General features: G+C 42.2%; 1 protein-coding gene across 1 annotated transcript in view; it reads right to left on the bottom strand.

Annotated features, from left to right (window-relative positions):
* The window catches only part of RAB38 (RAB38, member RAS oncogene family), a 40,602-nt gene extending 25,128 nt beyond the window's left edge, over window positions 1–15,474 (bottom strand). Inside the window, exon 1 of the mRNA XM_006273023.4 lies at window positions 15,146–15,474. Coding sequence (XP_006273085.1) covers window positions 15,146–15,350 — 205 coding nt within the window. The 5' untranslated portion in view covers window positions 15,351–15,474. The remainder of the gene's footprint in view (window positions 1–15,145) is intronic.
* Between the last annotated feature and the right edge of the window lie 1,332 nt (window positions 15,475–16,806).

The following is a 16,806-nucleotide window of genomic DNA, read 5'->3' as shown; positions in this document are numbered from 1 at the left end:
CAGGGAGTCACTGGCAAAGCTGCAAACAGGATTTCAAACTACAGCAGCCCCTGGCCTCTTTCCCTCCAAGGATAAAAGCTTGGAGATTTCCTGCCTTATTTGTTCCCTGCTTGGAAGAGGTTGATCTAACTGCAGTTGTGGCCACCAGATGTTCCCTATAAGAATAGCCCTAGTTGGCCTTGCTTTCCTTCACTCAGTGGCCAGAATAATTTAATGAGTGCACAGACAGAAGTAACTTGCATCCTCCTTAACACAAAGGAAATAGGGGAGGCCTTGTGCCTCCAATGCATACTCCTTCCTACATCTCTGTGGGGAACTCTATCCCAACTCCATCCTATCTCTTACTTTGAGCTGAGCCTGATTTCTACATAAAAGCTAAAGCTGGTACAAGAATGAATGCTCCATTTGATGAAGGATATCAAGATTCGAAATTTTTCCTTTCTTCTGAATTGGAAAATGAAAATGTTGACATTTTTCATAAAGGAAATTCCCTCCAAAAGTTTATTCTGAGTGAAATCATTTGATTTTTTTTTTTAATTGAAACATTTGAAAAAAATACCTCAAAGCACCCAATTCAAAACAGAATGTTTCAAAATTGTCCAAATTTTCCATTTTCTTTCAAAGCAAAATTCTTCATTATCTACTCGCTGGAATGTGATCCCATCAAATTTTCTCAGGTCTAATAAATAGCATGCCTCCAATCAGCTACTTTGCTGGTGCTAATTGGAGGCATGCTATTTATTAGACCTGAGAAAATTTGATGGGATCACATTCCAGCAAGTAGATAGTGAAGAATTTTGCTTTGAACAAAAATGGAAAATTTGGACAATTTTGAAGCATTCTGTTTTGAATTGGGTGCTTTAATTGTTATAATTATTATCCACTTCTCAGCCAAGGAAGCACTGGAGACTGCTGTAGAGGCCCAAACACTAATAAATTATTTTTTACAAATGTACTTCAGAACATCTAGTTCCCTATGAAAAACCTAATAACAGTGATGGTTAGCTGAGCCAATGCCTTCTAAGTCAGTGACAAAAAGAACTTTTTCATCTTCTCTGGTACTCACCATCGCCCCAGTCCAGAATCATAATGGAAGACTTAAAAGTACCCTGCAAGACTGAGGGGACCAGAACAGTAGACTTCCGAGGTCTTTACATACTTTTATAAGGCCTGTTTGCTCAGTCCAGTCACTGAATGCATTTCAAAATGTTATTGAGATAATTTTAGTAAGTTTTGAGCTAAATTTGGAGCCTTCAATGTAGATAACCCTCCCAAAATATATTCTTGAGCAATGCAATTACAGCTGAGGTAATTCATTGCTAATAATTATAACAATTCATTAATGCCAAGGCTCTTAAAGTATGCTCCATTTGCCACTGGGGGCCAGTGACGTACTGACACATGACATGGCACTGCATCCACAACTTGGTTTTGCAGATGCGCAAGCTCTTCATTGCAGAAAAAAGGGAGGGGTTGGGGGGCAGCAGCAAATGGCCGGATGCAAAGCTGGCAGCAGTGGCACAGAGCCACCACAGCCACTCCACCTGGCTTCGCAGGGCCCTCCCAAGGGGCAAGGCCTGGGACAACAACCCTGATTCCCTCTTCCCTTCCCCCAGGATGGCCCTGGCTGCTGCTGGCCCCAGGCAGCAGAACCAGCTTCCTGTCATCCGGCAGGCAGATCAGGGGCCCACACCACCAGGAGCAGCCCAGCACAGCCCTAACAGCCCTCCTGCTGGATGACAGGAGGATGGTGCTGCCGGCTGGGACCGGCACTGGGTGCAGCCTATGCCGGGCAGATCGGTGCTGCCACTGGCTTCAACCGGCAGCATCAGCCTCCTATCATCCAGCAAGCAGATTGGGGACTTACCCACACCCCCAGGAGAGCTGTGGGGGCTGTGCTGGACTGCTCCCAGGGGTGCGGTCCCCCAATCTGCCTTCCAGATGACAGGAAGCTGGTGCTGTGGAATAGCCTATGGGCAAAACATTGAAACAGTGAAACAGTTTTGATGAAACAGAACAGTGCTTTTGAAATGTAACAAAACTCGAAACAAAACACTGTTCCGTCAAAACAGAAGTCAAAGCAGAACAGGTGCTGTTTTGCAGAGCCCTATTGGGTAGTGCAAACAATCACTGTGCACTCAGTATTTCACATGTGGTCTTGAACCTTAGATTCTTACTAGCTTCCTTCTGCATGTGTATTGAAGGAGACCAGGATGTAATGTTTCATCCCAAATAACATCCCAATCAGAACATGGGATACATTTATTTGCTCTGCCCCATAAGTTCTTCAAGGATGCCATGGTGGAATGACAGGTGCTACACTAGTTACTTATTTAGTGCTAGATTCAGATTGCTAATAGATATGCTGAATGGTTGCTCTCTCTGCAAATGATTGCAGTGAGACTTAGGTACTAAAGTAAGATAATTACAGTATTAATATGTAAAAAAAACCCCAACCCTATCTGAATATGGCTTTACTATACAAACGACCTGTTGATCTCAATGGGGCTCATTCAACATGAATAGACAGGGGGTATCAAAAACTGACAGCTGTTATTACAGCCTACATAAGCTCCTTAGGATACAGGTAGCTGAAGCTATGTCAGTGTATCTGAGTGCTGTCAACATAATTAAAAATCACCAATGTAGCTGCTCCAGCTCTGAAATAAAATATCAACACAAACATTTTGGGGGGAAAAAAAGCCTCTATCCTAAGATTTATGATGGTATTTCAGTTTCCTCCTACCTCTATCCATCATCCCATCAGGCTAGAGCCTATAGAACCAGACAGGCTTGTGCCTGCCCTGAAGGGCAGCACTTTGACTCTACTAGCAGAGGGGGAATTTAATTCAGAACTGAGGGTTTCCCACAACAGATGAACCATCAGCTGTTCCCAAACACTTGAATCTAACTAAAGCACTACTGCTGATCTCAACTGCCGGAGCAGATCACAGAGACCCGCTTCCAGGGCACCTGTTTCATGCTTCCTGGGGAGCAAGAACAAAGGCAAATAGTGCAGGGCAGAGACTTTTTCACAGCCAACTAAAACCATTTCCATCTCACATGAACTTAACTTTATCCATATGCAAGTCCCTATCTTGCTGGGCACTGGGAAAGAAGGTCTACTGTAATTGCAAATCCATGCACTTTTGATTTTTGTTAAAAGAGAGAGAGAGGAATAGTAAGAGTTAGTTGCATGCAGTTGAGACTGCAGCTCATATTGTCTTACTGCTTTTTCTACCTGCCTCATAGACATGACGAACAGAAGGGGTAGCAGAAACCCACAGACCCAAGAGCAGTCATTCATTGTCATTCTCTAAGATTAGCTTGACACGAGAGGTTGAAACAATTCTAATGAAGCTGCATAACCCCATCAAATTTAACCTTTAGATACTCAAGTCAATGGTATCAAGGCCTGTTATAGAGCTAATAAAATCTGCGTGGGGAACCTGACTTTTCACAATTTGTCCTACTAGAACAGGGAGAACAGTGTCTTTCCCTTCTCTCTGGTAACGTGCCTGCCTCAAAAGTTTTCCTGTCAGGGCTTAGATAACCTCTAACAAAGAATATGCTTGGCTCCAGCTGCTCACAGAGCAATAAACTTCCAAAACAAATATCCAAGTCTTCCCCAGTCCCTTTCCCAGGTGTGAATTCCTGCCTTTTGAGTCTGTAAGTATCTCCAATTCAGATTACTGCAGGAACGGCTCCTACTGGCTTCTCGGATCAACAAGTTTGTATTCTCTGCACGCTCCACTGGGGAGAATAAAGTGGCTGTAAGACCTGATCCCCAATTCACTCCACTTCTGGTCTCTTTGAGGCTATTGGGTTAACTCTACCATAAACACTTTTTTCTTGGTACTTTACTCAGCCTTCTGTATGTCTCTTTAGACTGTTTCATCAGCATCTCCAAAATCCCCTCCCAGACCTTTTTCCACACACTTTTTAGAGAAATCTAAAGCTCCTGACCTCTTCTCATTTCTATCCCTGTACAGAAAATCACAGCTGATCCTATCCTGCCCCCTGATTCTCTTGCACTGGGGAAAATACGACTTTATGAACAGTCTCACTGCTGTGAGGCTTACACCTCCTCCCAGCCCTGGGAACTACAACTTCCATAATTTCTCCTCCCATGGCTGAAACCAGGAATAGGGCTATGCTGCTTCCCAAGTCTGAATATAGTTTGTTACTACAGTCACCATAGCATGGCCTTAACTGTCACTACATGGAGATCTTCCACTGATAAGGCAAGTGGGAAAGGAAACCAAAGAACTTGATGACTCCAGAGATCAATGAGAACTTGAACTTAAAAAAAAATTAGCACTTGGTTCTTCAGAGAAATTAGCCACATGTAAAAGCAGCATAAAGCACAAAGTGATTCATAACTATTCCCTGTATTGCTCTGTGCTGGTTTACAGTGAAATACATCTGACGTTCTCAATAGAAATCTCCAGAATTGAAGGTAGATATAGACTTTTTTACTGTAATGTAAAGCAGACATACCAGATATAAATTTACACTAATATTCAATTCTGTACTGTGACATGACTGGAAGTCAAGCTGGAATGCTATAAGCTAAATGAGGTAGTGGCTGCAGTGTAGACATACCCTGAACTGAAATGGCAGCATGGTCTAGATGTGGGTTTTCCAGGAAGACTTACATCCCACCAGAAAAGCTGACACAAACAGTGATTTCCTCCAGGTGAGGTGCAGGGCGTATTAGTGGTTCTCTGTGGGAAACAATTAGACATGCAGTGGTAAAGGAAGAGGCTAGGGAATATTTAGAAAAGCTGGGTTTGTACAAGTCCATGGGGCCGTATGCACCCAAGAGAACTGAGGGAGTTGGCTAATGTGATTGCAGAGCCACTGTCATTATCTTTAAAAACTTGTGGTGGTCAGGAAAGGTCCTGGACAATTGGAAAAGTGCAAATCTAGTGCCCGTCTTTAAAGAAAGGGAAGAAGGAGGATCCGAGAAGTACAGACATGTCAGTCCCACCTCAACCATTGGAAAAATCATAGAGCAGGTCCTCAAGGAATCCATTTCTTAGTGGTTGGAGGAGAAGAAGGTGATTAACAACAGTCAGCATGGATTCACCAAAGGTAAGGCAAGTGTGACCAACGTGATTGCCTTCTATGATGAGATAACTGGCACCATGGATGTTGGGAGAGCAGTGGACATGATATACGTTGACTTTAGCAAGGCTTTTGTTATGGTCTTCCACAACATTCATGCAAGCAAGCTAAGAAAGAATGGGTTGAATAAAATGGATAGAAAACTGGCTGGCTCATTGGGATCAAAGGGTACTAAGCAATGGCTCCATGTGTAGCTGGCAGCTGGCATCAAGTGGAGTACCCCGAGGTTGGTCTTGGGACCGGTTTTGTTCAATATCTTCACCTGGAAGATGGGATGGAGTGCACTCTCAGCCAGTTTGGAGATGACACCAAGCTGGGGGAAGTAGTATATATGCTGGAGGGTAGGGCTAGGATTCAGAGAGACCTTAACAAATTGGAGAATTGGACCAAAAGAAACCTTGTGAGGTTCAATAAGGAAACATGCAAAAATCCTGCGTTTAGGACAAAATAATCCCATATATCGGTACAGGCTGGGGACCGACTGGCTAAATAGCAGCTCTGGAGAAAAGGACCTAAGGATTACAGTGGACACTAAGTTGAATATGAGCCAACAGTGTGTCCCTATTGTGAAGAAGGCTAATGCATACTGGGTTGCATTAGTAGAAGTGTTGCCAGCAGATCAAGGGAAGTAATTATTTCCCTCCATTTGTCACGGGTGAGGCCACACCTAGAGTACTGTATCCAGTTTTGGTCCCCCCACTACAAAAGGATGTGGACAAATTGGAGAGAGTCCAGCAGAGGGCAACATGGTTCAGGGGCTGGGCACAAGACTTCTGAGGAGAGGTTGAGGGAACTGGGCTCATTTCATTTGGAGAATGAAGACTGAGAGGGGATTTAATAGCAGCCTTCAACTACCCGAAGGAGGATTCGAAAGAGGATGGAACTAGACTGTTCTCAGTGGTGGCAGATGACAGAACAAGGAGCAATGGTCTCAAGTTGCATCAAGGAAAGGTTTGGTTAGATATTAAGAAAATATTTCTCATTTGAAGAGTAGTAAACTCTGGAACTTGGTAGCCAGTGGGGTGGTGGAATTTGCATCCCTAGAGGTTTTTAAGACCAGGCTAGACAAAGCCTTGGCTGGAATGATCTAGTTGGAAATGATCCTACTCTGAGCTGGGGGTTGGACTAGATTGGCTCCTGAGGTCCCTTCCAAACCTCATTTTTCTATGATTCTGTAATTCTAAGATGTCTCTATTCTGCCAATTTTTACATTTCAATCTGCAAGATCCTTGAGCCAAGATTCCCAATGAATTGTCAATTTATTTAACTTGTGTATTGCTTTAAAACTGAGGCAAGGTATTTACCACAGATTCAGACTCTTGTGAATGAACCCTGCCCCCTACACTCAGTAGATTTCTTCAGACTAAGTTGAGTAATAAGCTGCTCACTATCATTGGAATTTTCTTTCAATGCATTGCCTCTACAGTGAGTCAGACAATGGAGACATCAGAGGCTGAGTCAATGAAAGGCAGCATTAAAGACACATTTCTTATCAAAGAGACAGTTTGGGAGGATGTGTTCCCAATTTGGACTTAGAGGATTTCTAGGGGAGTGCGTGCCTTCATCAGGGAGCAAAAGGATCAAGAGTCTAGTAAAGATTGGTATATTAACACTGAATGTTTTTTGGTGTCACAACAGGAGGCATCCTGAGAGGGGTCCTCTAATCGACCTAACATGTGTGCATCTAAAACATGTTTCTCACTTTGCCCAGACAGTGCTAAGCTGGATGTTCCCAGTAGTAACTGAAATAAGTGTGCAGAAATGTGTGTTAGGCTTCCCTTGTTAAATCATCATGTCATTGGTAAGCATGACCCCTACCCTGGACAATCTTGCAAGGAGTCTGTTGGCCAACAATGTGCAGACTGCCCTGCAACAAGCAGATTTTGCTTCATTTCTGTTGATAAGCTAAAACCAACCAGTAATGATCCTGGAGAGGATAATGTTCAAAATTAACACTCAGATCACAAGGGAATTGAATTCCTGCTCTTTCCTTCAAAACCAGCCCTACTCAACCCTTCCTCTTTCACTTGTGCCATCCTCCATCATCTTCATCCTTTCTTTGTCTCACTTCTGGGATGTCACTAAATGATGTTACTTTTCTCCTACATAATGGTTATAAAATCCAGCCTTTCTATCCCCATGACCAAATACTCTTTCAGACCCGCTTCCTTTCATTTGGATGACAGACACTTTCTATTTTTATTCCCTTCTGATTCTTGTAAAATGTCATTGTTAAGATCATTTTCCATGTCTGTTACTCTGATCACCTCACTCACAACTTTGAACCCATTCTCTGGCTTCATCACATCAACGTGTAATTATTTCCTTGCCTTCAGGGCTGGATATAAATGTGTTCCTCTCAGCTGGTCCCGTCTTACCAATTGCATTGCCCCCTCATCCTTTCTGCTCCACCAGTAATACCAGACTTGACCATACATTTGCAGAAATTCCCCATAGAGGTGTAAAGTAGGGCAGGGTGGCCTCTTAGAGACTAACTGGTTCAGAGAGGAATGTCACCTATGAAAGCTCATGCCTCTCTGATCAAGTTAGTCTCTAAGGGAGCCCATACATGAGCAGCAAGGCTGCTCCAATGAGCCGTAATTAACCAAGTCTGCTGGAGCGTGGTGATGACCGTGTTCCAGCAGACTCCAGCGTCTCGTGTATCAGTTTCCCAGCACTTCAAAATGGCAACGGAGGTTCTTTAAATAATGCACATTTGGTGAGCTTTAGTTAAAGCGCCCCATGATAATTTTTAAGCACAAGGACACCGATACATGAAATGCTCTGGGTGCTTTAATTAGAGTGGCTCTTGGAACTGCTCTAATTAAAGTGCCCCAACCCCCCCCCCCCCCAGTAGGTGTATAAATGCCCCAAGGGGCCACTCAGCCTGACTTTCTGCCTGACTTCAGAATAACAAGACTAACCACCTCTACTAACCTACTTCTACCAGGTATGTGCTGAAGTTTTTTAGATGGTTTCAGTGTGAAAGGTCTGACTGTTTTGAGATTGAGATTTGGGAATAATAATGTTTTAAGTAAATTTCTAAAAAAAGATTTTCATGAGAAACGTCTATGCTCATTTTGGGTGTTCTTTCAGCCTGGGAAATGTCTCTCATACATACATAGTTAAGGGAAAGCGCACTTATAGTGTACAGGATTTGGGTATTATCCCTTTAAATACTCTGTAAGCCCTTTAATGGTGCTCTCTCTGAGTTCAGGAATTGGACACTATCCAATTCCTATAAACTACAATGGTAGACTTTCAAACCTTTTGGAAGTCCCTTTGAAAATCTATTTTAATGAGCAATTCAACAGAAAGTCAGTAGATCATTTTAAAGGGCCACCCACTGGATTTATTAGGCTGAATTCTCTGTCCCTGTCATCTCACGAGACATAAGGGTCCCACTGACCAAAGACACTGTTCTTTTTCAAATAAAATGTCTGACAATTAAATGAAATAGGAATCCCTAATTGGAGCTAACTGAAACAGGACTCCCTTTCTTGCATAGATTCTCTTATGAGACATAAGCGGGTACAGGTTCCCTCCCACTCCCTCCACTTCCAAGTAAGTATTAAAACAGTAATCCAGGCCCAAGAGAAGGCCACAGCCATCCACCTACCAAGCAAAAGCTACAAAGATTACATAGATGGGCAGGTCTACAGCTTTCCTTCACAAGGGTAGCTCTGAAATCCACTTACATTGGTTGCAACTACATGTGCAATTTATGCAAAGCAGTAAATGCTGGAGCACACTGCTCCCAGGTGCAGTGTCTACATGTGGACCTAGGACACCAGCACTTTGAGCTGGGACAAGCTGGCTTGGGCAGTTACCAGGCTTGGGGGGTCAGCCCCAGGCTCTGGGTAGCAGTGTTGGGGAGCAGAGGGGCTGGTTGGGGCATGAGAGTGCTGAACATGCATAGCTGTGTGGCTAGGTAGCATTCAGGAATCTGGCCCTCAGCTCAGTTACTGTGCACATGTGCATTTCAGTGTAGTAAATGACTCCACCATAAGATAGCACTGTAGGGGGCTAATTAGTTTACCATGCCCTAATACCAGTGCACATGTAGACTCTGACACTTTCCTGCAGAGCTATTTAGTCTATTGCACAGTAAAGTGCATGTGTAGATGCACCTACTGAGTAGGTTTTCATAGGGAGCTTGGTTTTTATATTCCATATCAAAACACTTTCCCTGGTTCTGGGCCAGAATCTATGCCATTAAAGTCAGTGGGAGTTTAGCTTCAGGGCTGGGTGCCATTGGCCTGCAATTAATTTGATATCTGCTGCAGTATGGGGCTTAAGCAGCTCAGAAAGCGAGTTGCACAAGCTGCAAGATAGATCAGACCACAGATCACACTCCAAACAGTAATGTGTGTGACTCATGAAATAAAAAGCACCACATTTAGGGACACAGGAGGCACATCTACACATGGCCATACAGCAACTTTGCTATGATGCTGTGCTTTAGTACTTCCTTTTGGGAATACTAAAGCATAGGCCATCATCTTTGAAAACTCATGGTGATCAGGAGAGGTCCCAGATGATTGGAAAAGGGCAAAGAGTACCCATATTTAAGACAGGGAAAAAGGAGGATCCAGCGAACTACAGAGCAGTCAGCCTTACCCCAATCCACAGAAAAATCATGAAGCAGATCCTTAAGAAATCCTTTTCTAAGCATTTGGAGGAGGAGAAGGTGAATAGGAACAGTCGGCATGGATTTACTAAGGGCAAGTCATGCCTGAGCAACCTGATTGCTTCTATGATGAGATGACTGGCTCTGTGGAAGTGGGGAGACCGATGGATGTGGTGCACCTTGATTTTAGCAAGGCTTTTAATATGGTCTCTCACAATATTCTTCCAGACAAGCTAAGGAAGTATGGGCTGAATGAATGGACATTAAGGTGAATACAAAATTGGCTGGAACATCGGGCTTATAGAGTAGTAATAAATGGCTTGATGTCTAGCTGGCAGCCGGTATCAAATGGAGTGCCCAGGGGTCAGCCCTGGGGCCATTTTGTTCAATGTCTTTATCAATGACCTGGAAGATGGCATAGAGTGCATAATGCAATTTTGCAGATGACACCAAGCTGCAGGGAGTAGTAGATGCACAGGTATTGCTAGGATTCAGGGTGACCTAGACAAATTGGAGGATTGGACCAAAAGAAATCTCATGAGGTTCAACAAGGACAAGTGAAAAGTCCTGCACATAGGATGGAACAATCCCATGTACCAGTGCAGGTTGAGGGCTGTCTGGCTGGGCATCAGCTCTGCAGAAAAGGATCTGGGGGTTACAGTGGACAATAAGTTGAATATGAGTCAATAGCATGCCCTTCTTGCCAAGAAGGCTAAGGGCATCTGGAGCTGTATTGGTGGGTGTGTTGCCAGTAGGTCAACAAGGGAAGTGATTATTCCTCTCTATTCAGTAGGGGTGAGGCCACATCTGGAGTACTGTGTTCAGTTTTGGGCACCCCACTACAGAAAGGTTGTGGAGAAATTGGAGAGAGTCCAGCAGGGGGCAACAAAAATAGCGAGGGGCTGGGGCACAAGACTTCTGAGCAGAGGCTGAGGGAACTGGGCTTATTTAGTATAGAGAATAGGAGACTGAGGGGGAGAATTAATACCAGCCTCCAAATCCCTGAAGTGGGGTTTGAAAGAGGATGGAGCTAGATTGTTCTCAGTGCTGGCAGATGACAGAACAAGGAGCAATGGTCTCAAGTTGCAGCAAGGGAAGTTAGGTTAGATATTAGGAACAAACTTTCTCATGAGGAGGGTAGTAAAACACTGGAACAGATTACCTAGAGAGATGGTGGAATCTCCATCTTTGGAGGTTTTCAAGACCGAACTACACAAAGCTTTGTCTGGGATGATCTAGTTGCAGCTGGTCCTTCTTTGAGCAGGGGGTTGAACCACATGACCTCTTCATGTCCCTTCCAACCCTATTTTTCTCTGATTATATGTTTCTATGGCACAGTAACTACCCATACTGCACCATGCACATGGCACGTGGTTAGATTTTTCCACTATGTTGCCAGAGCGGCATGATAAAATGGGGGAGCACGCCGCTACATCAATGTAGCTGCTGATCATAGGTATACCTATGTGATCACTACATTGCTTTAGCACACTGTACGGCAACATAGCATGTTCCTACATTGCCATAGGGCAACATGTAGACACACCCATGGCATCTTATTTATGATCATAGAGCAGTAATTTCAAGAGAACTTACCTGAGAAATCACTATTACTATCTTATTATGAACCGCTCCTGGCATAAACTAGAGATGATGTAGTGAAACGCATTAATGAACAGCTTGGTTACTTCTCATAGAGCATAATGCTCTTATATTTTTTGTGGCTTTTTAACTGTTTGAATATATCTGTGCTGAACGTGAAATGACAGAGATGGAAAAATAAAGCCACTCTTTCACAATTTATACAGTGTTGCTGTCTTCAGTCTAAAGGATAAACATGGGTGGAACATAAGATGAGATCAACATTGGACAAACCTATCTGAGAAAATAATAATTCAGTTGATATGGGCTCAGTGGGAAGGAGAATCCTGGGAAGCAACAGCACTGAAAGAGGCCTTCTTGACAGTGGGGAGAGAATTACACATGCATTTGCATGGTAGGATGTGGCAGCTTCAAAAGCAGTCTTGAGCTTCATTTGCAAAATGCCATCCTACTTTAGATAACAGTACTTGTCTGTAAGACTGTGCTTCAAACTCCATTCCATAGCTTCTTAAAGTTTTCAGCACCACCTTCCAAAAATATATTGAGAAACTGGAGGTTAGTCAGGGAAGACCAGGTAAAAAGATAAGAGACTGTTGAGACTGATTTATGAGACAGATTAAAAGAGCAAAACTTGTATACCGTGGCTAATCAACAACCAGGGAAGGATTTGATAACAGTCTGCAAACATTTGAACATTATGAATGCCAAATAGGGAGAGGATTTATTTTGAGAGAGAGACTGAAACACAACAGAAGTGATGGGATGAAATGAAGACAGACAATTTAGAGCTGTGTAGCTGGAAGAAGTTTCTCATTTCTAGGGTGGTGGAACAGCCACCAAAGGGAAGTGGGGGAAGCCCAGCTCTCTGAACCTTTTAGCACTTGCCAGCATGGCCTCGCCTGTGCTCCAGTATAAAAAGGTCATGGGAAATTTGAGCCCATGATGCCTGCATCATATTCATAACTTTGGGAGCTTGTAAAGAACATCCAATTTAATTTTGCAGACATCAGATGAAGGAGAATCTATCTCATCTTCTGAATCATTTATCCAACAGGAAGGGGGCTTTTTCCCCCCTAGTTCTCATTGTCTTTGCCTACTACATTAAAAAGCACTAAAATATACTTGAGAAAATAATCTTTTAAAGGCAGCACATGGTACCAGATGAACTAGTTTTCTCTCCTCATTTTACTTCCCTGAGTCTATATAGTCTGCAAGCATCTTGGGCCACCCATAACTGAAGAGTATACTTCTCACCAGACAGTTCAATCCCAGTGGGTTGAATTGCCAGTAGTACTGCATCTCTGAAATTCCCTGGGGTGTGATGATAATAGAAGCTGTTTGGTGCTCAGCACCTATTACCATCAAGCCCCATATTAATTAGACTTCTAGGCTAAGAATGGGCCACTCCACAAGCAATACCTAAGGGAAGCAGACAGTTGAGCTACTCATGGGAATAAACACTATGCTTTGCAGAAAGTTCAGTGGCAATATAAGCAGGGGGGCATAGAAGAGCTCAGCTCAAAAACCCCTGCAGAATCTGTCCCAATTAATACTGTCCTTAATTCTAAACCAAACTTAGTATCTTCTTTGTAGGACAAAAGGGCAGCACTTGATCTGCAAATTTGCATTATCTTATACAGATATTTTTCCAAAGGAGATTAACTGCACATCCTTGAGCACTCTGGAAATTTACTTCTCTCTTATATTTTCATTTTTGTATTTTACTAGCTGTGCTATGCAAGTGGCCACAGACAGGATAAAAGGAAAATAAAACACTTATGTTTTCCGCATATCCCCAATCAAATTTATTTCCCTCTCATTTTCAAGCAGCTTGTTTTTCACACCAGCCAGATGCTTTATTCCTGATGGCTTTTAATTGAGCATCATGCTGATTTGACTTTATAGTGCTGCTTACAGAACTTATTTTCTATTTATATCAATCAAGGGTTAAAAGTGTTTAGACACCAGATGATACAATTCAGATGGCACCTTCTGTTACTACTGACCACTGTCTTGACCCTCCTTGAGATGTTTCAAATTTAGCTATGAGTCTGAAATTAGAAACCCACTTGATGAATGCACACAAACACAGCACTGTAATTCTCTCTGTCATGTGTGATATCGTGGGGACTGCTCTAGCCAATGAGTACTACAACTCGGTGTAATTACTTTCATTCTGCTGCCTTACGGAAAGCTACATCATATGATCTGCCAGCACATGATTAGTAGTCTAATACAGTCTCTGGAACAAGGCAGGCAAAAGATGTTTTGAAACACCCAATAGAAATACTGTATCTGTTTAAAGGATTTAAATCCTGCTATTGTAGCGAATTCAGGGGCTTGTGTTGTTCAGTCTGTTACAAATCTTGATTTTAAGTTTTTTATTGTTGCAACTGCAAGAAACTGAGTTTTTTTATCCCAGCCATTTCAACTTATGGTGAGGACCACTGGACCTCACCATATATGCAGCATCATAAAACCAAAAAGACAATATAGATGGATACAAATATCCAGGGTTCTGCGATTTCACATGAACCAGTCTGGTGTTTGTTGCATAACTCTTGGTAGTTCGGTGCCAAATTCAGAGCTCAGGTCTGAGCTAGCTTGTCTGTCCATGCCAATCACACAAGTAAATACAATCTTCTTACTCCAAAAGAATGCTAAGAATTTTCTTATTTCACTGGCCTCAACAAGTGTAATTCTAGCGTAAGGCACTAATTCTACAATATAGGTCACAAGTTAGCACACTAGCTTGAGAGTGGATAAAAATTTCTCTTCAGTTTCTTACTCAAAAAGTTAACTTAATTCATTTGGATTAAGAGACCTCCATTTCTGCTGTAAAGGTTTTGAATTATGGTGGTGTTCAGGCTCCTTTCTTAAATACACTAAATGAAAAATGGCTATTGCCCTCATGCTAAATATGCTGTTGAGAAACATTTATATTTTGTGCACTGAAGCCAGCTAATTAATAGTTACAAAGGAGCCTGTGAGAATGAAAACTTCTCATTTTAATTAGAAGCAAATATAGGACAATGCACTCCCCTTCAAAGTATCTGCTTTAGCAATATGGAATTATTATATATTTCTTAAATTAAACAAGCATGACAGGATGATTTTTTTTGGTCTTTTTTCCTGATGCAGAGTAATTCACCATGTTTTACTTTATATTACAGTAGCTGTCTAGAAAAGTAAACACATATTTAACAAGTGGGCATATTCCTTAAACAGAAATATATATATATTTTTAACTAAGGTGCTAGACAATCCAACATTTAGTTTTATGGTGTTAAAAACAAAAATAAAAAAAAGAGAAATTAAGTTTGCCAGAATAATCTAACAATAACTTTTCCTCTAGGTATTGAATATAGCAAGTCTACTCGGCTCTTTTCTTCAGAAAATGAAGATGGTAATTCCTTTCCCCAACCAGAAAAAAGCAATTATACACACCCTGTTAGGGTTACAAGGCAAGGAAACCATTTAAAATGAGAGGAAAAAAATCAAGTTATAAAGGAGACTGTTAATATGCTTGTGTCACCATGTGAGGGGATATGGGTGGGGAAAACGTGGGGGACACCAGATAGAAGAGCTGTCTGGGGTGGTCCGTTGGTCAGACTCTGAAGTTTGGGGCTTTTTATGCGTTCTCACTAAGTCCTTCCCCCATTGCTTTTTAAGATATCACTAGTTCCAGTTTGGGGCTATTATTTTGTACTGTCACTACACAGAAAGCTATGGGCCCAAGGAATTCAGTCTTCTCCTATCATTTCCCTTCTCCTCTGTACTCACCAGCAATATCCCAGAGCTGCAGTCGTACAACGGTATCTGTATCCCAGTTGAGCACCTTCAAGGCGAAGTCCACTCCAATGGTGGCCCTGTAGTGGGGGGAGAAATTCTGGTGGACATAGCGCTTGATGATGCTGGTTTTACCCACTCCCAGGTCCCCAATTACTAGGAGTTTGTAGAGATGCTCCTTCTGAGTAGATTTCTGCATCTTCCCTGCTGCTGTTCCCTGTGAACTGATCGCATGCTCTGCCCGTGGACTCCTGCCAGGCTGAGGGGGAGAGAGGGACTGAAAAACTAGGGAGGGAAGAGAGAAAGGAGGTGGAGACTTCCCTCCCCTAGCACAAGAGGAGGAACACCCAAGCCCAGCAGCCAGCCCAGCTGGAAGATGAGGCAATAGTGAAAGATGGGCTTGAGGTTTTTTTTAAGTATCTCCCAAAAGTTTTTTTTTCCTCCAAAGTTCAGTGTGAAGTTATGTCTGTAGGATCAGCAATACCACAGGGGCTGAAGGCTTTGAACGGCAGCCCTGCCCATGTTTCACTCTCAGCTGGAGGGAGAATCCCTCATTTTATAATTTGTTTTAGGAGCTCTCTCCCTTCTGCAATGGATTAGTTGTCTCTTATGTGGTTCAAGAAGCATGTGAAAAATCAGCCCAAGAAAGAGAGAAAGAAAAAGAAACTCTCCTTCTAGACTGTTACTGCCTGACTAAAGGCCAGTTTATACTTTAAAGAATATACCAACGTAACTATTTTGATTAGAAACATGGCATGCATTTTGTTTATTTCTTTTTAAAACCCCAAATCAGTAAAAGCCGTAGAGCAGTTATACCTGTATGTGACACTGGAGTAGTTTTTCCTCTTTCCCATATGGGAATGGTTATGTTGATCTAAACTGTTTTTATGCTAATATACCAGTACAACAAATGAGTATGAATAGTCCCATAGCTACAAAATGTAGCACGCCATAAATTTAGGAAACGCCCATTTTGTTGTTGCTCCTGTTCATAGAACTGGAATCTAAAAATGAAATGAGAGAGAAACTAGACTAGAGCTATCCAATTTTTCTACTGACACTACCCCATTTCCTGAGGGAAAACAAGACAGTTGTGCAGAATATAGACGAGGATGGTACATTATTCTTCCAAAACTAAAGACCTCCAATCCTGCAAAAGCTTAAGCTTCTGCTTAATTTACAGAAAGTCAGTTAGTCCTTGCTGCAGGATAAGGGCTGGTATATTGGTTGAGATTGATCATAGTGATGGCATAACAAGACAATTTGAATGGAAGACAAAATAGCATTAATGCTGGCTGAGAATATTTATAATAAATGAATGGCAAACATTTCATTTCAAGGTCATTTTGAATTGGTTTCCATTTTTCTGAGTTGGAAACTAAGTTGGGGAGGGGGTGGGGGGGAGTTTACATTTTTAGCAATGTTTTTTTCCAGTGAACTTTTTTAATCCAAATGTATATTCAAATATCTACTGACTTTTTTCATTTACCAAAAAAAATAGGCTTGCAATAAATAAAAATCCACTAACCATTTTGATAATATTCTGGAGGAACAGAACTTAAAATGTGTGAAAACAGAACGTTTGGAAAAGATGACTGTCTTCCACGAAACTCTTCATTTTAAAAAGGGAGTAATTTTTCAACACACACAAAAAC

This window comes from Alligator mississippiensis, chromosome 1 (assembly GCF_030867095.1).
Source record: "Alligator mississippiensis isolate rAllMis1 chromosome 1, rAllMis1, whole genome shotgun sequence".
Classification (NCBI taxonomy): domain Eukaryota; kingdom Metazoa; phylum Chordata; order Crocodylia; family Alligatoridae; genus Alligator; species Alligator mississippiensis.
This window is presented reverse-complemented; position numbering and strand designations above follow the sequence as displayed.